This window comes from Protopterus annectens, chromosome 12.part0 (assembly GCF_019279795.1).
Source record: "Protopterus annectens isolate FY-2018-M chromosome 12.part0, PAN1.0, whole genome shotgun sequence".
In the NCBI taxonomy this organism is placed as follows: domain Eukaryota; kingdom Metazoa; phylum Chordata; order Ceratodontiformes; family Protopteridae; genus Protopterus; species Protopterus annectens.
In genome coordinates this window covers 1,366,348,191-1,366,356,155 of record NC_056746.1, presented here as the reverse complement: position 1 = coordinate 1,366,356,155, position 7,965 = coordinate 1,366,348,191, and the positions used below count along the sequence as shown (strand labels likewise).

At 35.2% G+C, this 7,965-nt stretch overlaps 1 protein-coding gene across 6 annotated transcripts in view; it reads right to left on the bottom strand.

Moving 5' to 3' along the window:
• Nucleotides 1-7,965, bottom strand: part of SIRPB1 (signal regulatory protein beta 1) — a 1,192,076-nt gene that overhangs the window by 60,548 nt on the left and 1,123,563 nt on the right. For 5 of the 6 annotated variants that reach the window (XM_044090421.1, XM_044090417.1, XM_044090416.1 and 2 more), the window contains 2 exons: nt 4,966-5,004; nt 953-1,000 (listed from right to left, as the gene is read on the bottom strand). In XM_044090421.1, the coding sequence (XP_043946356.1) occupies nt 953-1,000; nt 4,966-5,004 (87 nt within the window). The remainder of the gene's footprint in view (nt 1-952; nt 1,001-4,965; nt 5,005-7,965) is intronic. The other variant, XM_044090420.1, reaches the window with a different exon arrangement.

Sequence of the window (7,965 nt, the reverse complement as noted above, 5' to 3'; positions counted from 1 at the left end):
TACACATACTCCAATGTATAAAAAAAACAAAACAGAAACTAGGTCTGCTATATCGGAACAAAAAATTCCTAACCCCTGAATCTAGACTTACCCTAGGCCAGGCATTCCTCCTCCCCTCCCTCTTATACGCCGCCCCAGTTCTTACCAATATCCAGGCCTCCACTCAAAACAAACTGCAACAGACTTACCATAAAATAGCCAGATTCATTACTAACTCCCCATACAACTCATACCACTGCATTTCTTTAAACTCTCTTCAATGGCTTGAACTTCCCCAATTTCTGCTATCCTAGCAATTTCATATGCTACACTCTATTCTTTATAAACCCTCCTTCTGTCCATCTCTATCTTCCTTAGTCTCCATCTACATCCCATCCTGGACCCTCCGTACTTCTAACCAACAATTACTTGATATCTACCACCCAAAAAGGTCAGTAGGCAAACTACTCTACAAACACTTCCTTGCCCATGCTTGGAACAAACTTCCCCTTGACTTACGTTCAATCTCTCACACCTCACACTTTAAAAATGAACTAAAAGCTTATTTTCTCAATTCCAGAACCTGCCCTTGCCATGACCCTACCTAGTCTTCCTTCCCTTTATGTACCCTCAAAAGGACCACACTTAGTACCTCATTACACCTCTCTCTCCAATGTGTCTACTATGCATTTGCATAATTTTATACAAACAAAACATTTTTATTTTTGACCTATTGAACTATATCAATGTAAAATTATGTTACGAAGCTTCTCTTTAATGCAACTTTAACTTTATGCATGTAACCCAACATATGTGAATCTTTTTGCTATAACTGCTATTATATCAATATTGTTTAAATTGTACTTGTTTAAAACTCCTCGGGTCTCCACTGAAAATGGGCCACAAGCCCAGTTGGACAAACCCGGTTAACAAATGCCAATAAATGAATAAATTAATAAATAAATATGCTCACCTGGGGAGGGGGAGGAGGAGCAGGTAATGTATCTGTTGGTTTTCGAGGCTTTATTTGTAGACAAGAAAAATAGTCATTTTTTGACAGATATTCTGCAGTACCATTCTTCAGATCTGTACATTTCTCTTCTTAAACAAATGTTAAATATTAAAGATATATAAGGCAGGATCTCCACATTTTCAATTGTTTTCTCAACTAATCATTCTTCAGGGAAACAAAAACATAGAAATACATTTTGACAATAGAAGAAGCTCTTGCATCACACATCTGATATTGCCTAATGCTATTGGCTTGGTTATGAAAGACAAAGCAACATTTTTAGAGGCTCACATCTGACCTTTATATATGCTAACAATGAAACAAGAAGCACTGGAACAGAGATATGAATGCTAGCAGGAGCTAAAAATCTAAGGCTAGTCATTAAGTAAATGCAGCAAGCATCTAATTAGTTAAAAGGGAAAGACCTTGAGTGTAACCAAAACTGAATAACAGAAGGTAATAAAAGAATAAAAAAAGTTAAAAATGTGTGCTCTCCAAGCAAATGGAAGACTTGCTTAAATAATGAATTGGCAGGTTTGTTCAGCTTGTTTTGCATTGTAGTGAAGGCATGAATTCCACTTTAGTTGAAATGGGGCATGTTATTTTTCTGCATCTGTGATACTGATATGAAAAGCATCGTGGATTCTGTTGCCATTAGAAAATATCATTCAATGGTTTTATTAATAAAATTTTGCACTTAGACTGGAATCAGCAGAAAGATTCCAGCCTAACCATGACTGCATGTATTTAAATGAATGCATTTATCCATTCTGAACTGCCATTAAAATAAACAGCGCATACTGCTGTTTGTTAAAATAGGGAAAATAAATGAAAAATACATCTAAATGAGATGTGTTGGCTAATAACAGTGTTTGCTAATAAAACTTGAGCATATACATTCCTGAATCATTATACAAATCTCCCGAGCAGTACAATGCATGCAACAAAATCAGAATACAAAAGATGTTATGATGCTAGTCATTATTTAAAATGTTTTTATATGGTTGCTAAAAATAAAGTAAATACAATACAAACAATTTATGAACTCTGGCTCTTTATAGTAAATGCAACATGCCTGATATCAGTTTGTGTGATTTAAGTGGATTTACAAATATTACTTGTAGAAGCAAGCCAAAATAAAGTTACAATGTAAGGCTGACAGAAATGTAAAGCTATCACTAAATATACATCAGAATAGTCTGTGTTTATTAAGGCATTTTATTTGAAGGTGCAGTGGAAAAATATGTCATTTTCAGTACATCGGAGAAAACTTCATTTGATAGGAATAAGGCAAATACATACACTATTTTGGATTTTTGCTCAGTAGCAAAGTGTACTGTGGCTTTGACCACATAATAATGCTAATGTTCTAGTTTCAGTATGCAGAGATAAATGGCCGACAAGTAATGACTTTTGGAGACAGCCAAATGAAAACATGGAAGCTACCTTTGTGAAATCCAAGATTAGTGAATTGTCACTGCCTGTAGACAGAAAGAAATTTGAAAGTGGAATTCATGCCTTCACTACGCTCAACAGTGCTCGACAGTGGCACAGGAAAATAATTTTCTTGGGTGGCAAAAGCCAGGGTATCTTTTTGGCTGGGCTTGTATAGGCCCCAGGGCCGATAGCCTAGTACCTACCTATGAACCTATGAAACCCAGCAATCATTACCTTTATTGAATAATATCAGTGTAAACTACCAAACCTCCATGTATTACAACTAGAATAGTAGAGATGACATACTTATGTTCTGTGTGATAACATTATTAATTAAAAACCAGGGAATTTGAAAAGTAAATGGGAACTAAACATTTCAAAACATAATTTTGTATATGGTGGTCAAACAAAACAGGAATTCTAAGTCAGAGAAATAAGCAGATGAATGAAATGTATATATATTACTAGGAGTAACTAACAGGTAGAGAAAGATTGAATTCTTAAGTGTCATTTCCCCGAAATGTAACCTTCCAAGGATTGGAGGTCATCAGTAGGAAATCACTGTCAGTGAGGTGTTCTGCCAGTGATGTCCTTTTGGGGAGAATTTTCCCCCTTTTTTGAGTTGGTATGACTGTGAAGTTGTGCGGGTGGGATGCTTGCCCCCTGCAGAAAATAGTTAAAAAGGTGTTTTGGGGCCTTTTTCCTCAGGGAATGTGGTTCAGAGATTCCGATCCACAGTGGCACAATTTTGTCCAGTCATAGTAGAAGCTATTATTACACAGTAGGAATTTTTGAGAAATCATATCATGTATAACTATGGACAGCTGTATGTATAACCATGCACAGCTGGACAGCATGCAATAGTGATCCAGGCAGATACTCAAATTCCAGTTCATCTGTGTGGCATTTCAGCATTTTGTTTTAAGAATCTCAGATCAGTCTACAGGGGAACAGGACGATTGCAGACACTAAACACCTACTGAAATGTTTGATATCATTAATCCTAAACCTTTTGTAGCTTTTCTATATTTTATTTTATATCAGGAACTTTTTACAAATGTTAAATGACATATACCCGAAAATACAAGTAAAAATGACATTTTGTGATAGATTATTTTATTTTTTGTTGTCATCACAAAGTAGTTTTGTTTCCCATTACTAGCACTCTGTTCCTAAGAATGTCACATACAAAACGACATTAATTAAGATGTCGCCTGACTTTCCATGAACTACTTCACTACAGTCTAGTTTCTCTTTCAATTTTTTTGTTTTTTTGTAAAATCTTATGGTATTAACTACTATTTTTTCTATATCAAATAATCATGGCATCATTTAGGCACGGAGGCTAGTTACATCTCAGACTTGTATTTTAAATTGCTACAGCGTAGATAGGCTCTGACATAAATTTATTTATACTTTTGTTGTCCAGGTTAGCCCACTAGGCTATTAGCCTCATTTCAGGGGAGACCTGAGATGGTATTCTTAGGGAAATGTGTCTAGCGCATCAAGGAACTTCCCTTAATCTTTTTGATCTGAGGTCTTTTCCATCCACCTGAGTAACCACCAATTCAGACAGATGGGACCACAGTTTAATGTCGCATATTAAGGACGACACACTAAGGAGAGCAGCACATACTGTATTCTGCACTGCACTACCAGCTAACGATCTTCTTGTTGTGGGAACAGAGACCACAGACCTCTGCACCAAAGAATGTTCTACCACTATGTCTCTGATACTGTGTGGATGAATAGATGTGACATCAAGTAATAAACTAACACTTTTGCCAGAGAAATGTAAAAAAATAAAAGTAGGAAATCAAAATGTTCTCATTATGTGTATTTGGACTGACAGTAACACATTAAATGTTGTTCTTGCTGCAGTACACTTTGTTCATAAAATTACATAAAATGGGTAGAAACCTTGGCTGCAAAATGAATCCATACAGCATGGCTGCAGGCCATTTTGGGGTTTACCAAATCAGAAATTTATAGTAGTGGACAACAATAATCTAGATATGTTAATACAACAACAAAGATAAGGATGTGATGAAAACTTATCTTGTTAATTTTGAGGCGTGGCTGTAAACTACATTGTTCTATTGGTATTCAAATACCAATAAAACAAAAGTACTCCTAACACAAGTATGGGAACTCACTTTTTCTGCATTCATGTTCACTTTCATCGCTGGATTCCAACCATTTTCACAGTGCTATCTATGGGACTAGACAACAAATGGGGTTTATATCATGGCAAAGAATGTGATTTCCCCCATTGCTTCAAAAAATTCTACCAACATATAAAATGTTGCTGTAACTGAAATTACTAAGTCAGAGAGTTATGAAATCTCTGCACTCTTATAACAAGTTGTGCTTTCATGAAGGTGAAATAACGCTTATACAGCCAATGCCAAAACATTGAATAACTCTCCGTAGTATGGATGATAACATAGTGTTAGTTTGCAGCAAAAAGACTTTGAAATGTGAAACTATAAATTATTCTGGTGTTTCTAATTATATATACATCCAGCTGGAGTTACCTTTGGATGAGGACACTGGCAGATATTTTCTGGTGGAATCTGCAAAATACAATAAAACAGTTTCAGAATGAACTCTTATTAAAGTTGCAGAGACAGTTCAGTATTGCTTTAACTAACACAATTATGTCCTTTTTTGCACATAGTGGATTTTGGATTCTGAAAGTGGCCTGTTTGTTTCCCATTCATGAGGTATTGCATGACAGTCCATATCTTCACCCATTGAGAATAATTTATATTTACATTAGTAATCAAATTAAAATTCATTGTTACATAATTATGTTTGGTTTTTACTATTTTATATCATAGCAAGTTGTTCATAGTTTTACATTATGTTAATATTAACTGGAACTACAGGCTGAGTCATCTAATAGTCTATAACCAGTTATTTCCCACCTAAATTTGCTTGAACTGATTTAATTATCTAGCTTAAGTAGTATGGGAGTCGTGACTTATGTACCACTTTTTATGTTGGCAAAACCAACAATGCACTAAACAAAAGAATATATCAGCATGTCTAGAACATCGAGAAAAAAGACAACAAACGTGCACTAGCTAGACATGCTATACCTTTGTCAAATTTAACTTCTGTGTGTTGGAACAGGTAGGCTGTGATGATTTATCAGGTGAATGGAAAAACCACCTGTTATACCGTGAAATGATTTGGCAGTTGAAATGAAATGCCACTATGTCACCAGGACTTAATGATTCCATTTCAGTTGTTAGTGAATTAAAAAACAAAGGAACAAGTGTGTAAAAAACTTTTCCCAGAGTTTTTATTGGTCAACTTTTCTTTTCCCATCAAAGGATTGGTCTTTGTAGTTCGAGTAATTTATTGGACAGCATGTCTGGGTATATTTGCATAATTAGTCAAGAGGTATTGAGTTTGATTTTCAGTTTTCATTGGATGTTTTTGTAAGGTACATGCGCGGAAGTTATCCATATTCCTCATTTTACTGTTGATGAAATTGATGGGTGTGTATGCCTTTGTATTTGCATGGTACAATTTATTCAATGGTTCTAAGAATGTCAGTAGATGACGAAAGTGCTTAACCGTAGTTTTTAACTTTGGCAACAAAGGTCCACTGCGAGTTTTGGGCTACCTGGTCATTTTTACTATTGCTGGAGTTTTTTCTTACCAGTTCCTGAGTTTCACTTGGTCTTCTGTAGCTTAAGTATGAATATTCTGGCATGTGTAGTTGATTTCATTTGAACATAAAGTATATTCCATAATTGTAGGTTCATAGTTTCATATATTGTCTAGTTTAGAAAGCAAATAGTTCATTACTTTGTTTGACAAGTGATAAGCATTTATTCCAAAGACAAGAAGTGTACCGGGTTATAAATCTGTAATGTCGGAAGAGTTGCTGATCTAACAGTGAAGGGGGAGATGTTTGGTACTAGTGTCAGGCCATCGGTTCTGCGAAGGTGGAGGAGATGAAAAAGGACAGGGGGTTTCAGTGCTTGCAGGGCAAAATAGAACCCCCCCTTTCAGGTGTGACTGAGTGGAAGGATAGGGCTTTTAGTCTGTTGAGATAGCTTAGACTGTAGTCCAGGCATGTTCTTGGTCAGAATTGTTGGAGCTTTTTAAGTTGGACAAGTGCTTTGTAAGGTCCATTCCAAAAGGGATGCTGTATTCAAGAGGATTACAGGCAAAAAGACCGAATGTTCTTTTTGTGAGTTTGCATAGCAGGCATTCCCTAGTATTTTAATATAGTAGCATGTTTCCTAGACATCACATTCATCAAGCAAGCATGACAAAATATAAAATACTTAATACAACCTTGTTTGGTTAACTCACAGTGTAGTATATATAGCATGAAACCAAACTCCACATTATGGTATGGAATAACCCATCCAGTGTGGATTGAAACAAGAGAGAAAGTGTAGCAAGACTTTGGAAGATAAATCAGTTATTGGGTAGCAGAGAAATATTAACACCAATCAAAAGCAAGCGCAGAGTAACAAAGGAAGACAAAATTAATCAAAAAGCATATTCTGCAATAAAACATTGGAAAACCGAATCGAGGGATAATATAACAGAGCAGTGCATTATTTCTTACTGGTGTACACATAATTTGTGTAAATCCTGAATTTTTAATAATTAAGCATAGTATACTATAATCAGATGCCTGAGTACTGATAAAACTGTATCTTGCTATATACAGAACAATTTCCGTAGGGAATAAATACTAGTTAAGTATCTAACTCATTTAAAGTCAATTTGTAGAAGTCTTAAACAGCATAAATGGCTTCTTTTTCTCAGTCTACCTAAATATAGTAATGCTAGAAGATGCTGTTATTTTGTAGTTTTATTAGTCTAATTGTATAGCTAAAAATGCAAAGGCAATTAACCCAGTATTGAAAAAAAATAAAAAATCAAATGTCACAAGCTTATAAACCAAACTAAATTTTACAGCAAGAAAATCCACAAAACTGTCATCTTAATATATGAGCTCATACAGCTTCAGCTCGGTCTGATAATTTGTCATATATTTCTGTTAATAATTTACAAAAAAAAAATAAAGTGTCTTCTTTTAAAATTTACTGCACAGCAGTAAATTTTGTTCAAAATAGTGAACTATGAAGCCGCTACCCCCCCACCCCCCACCCCCCAATTCTTAAAAATATGAAACCTAAAGTTCCAACTCTGGCATTCAGCTGTAACTATTTTTTAAATCCCTTCGTATAAGAGATGGCCAGTGAAAGTCCCTCGACAATGTAGTCACAAATCGTCGCAGATTGTTGGATAAAGTTCCTAAATTGTGAGATAACAGTAATTTAAGGAGGATATCTATTTTAAGACAATGTTAAGCTGTGAAACTTCAGAGCTCAGACCTGAGGAAATCAAAAGGGTAAAACTAGTTGAGAAATAGAGTATTAGACTTTAAGGTGCCACAAATACAACTAATGCATCTAGCAAGAATTGCATTACAGAAGGAAAGGTTTACAGGGAATATAAGGAGGGTTAGCACAAGAAACAATTTATTTATTTTTATTTAA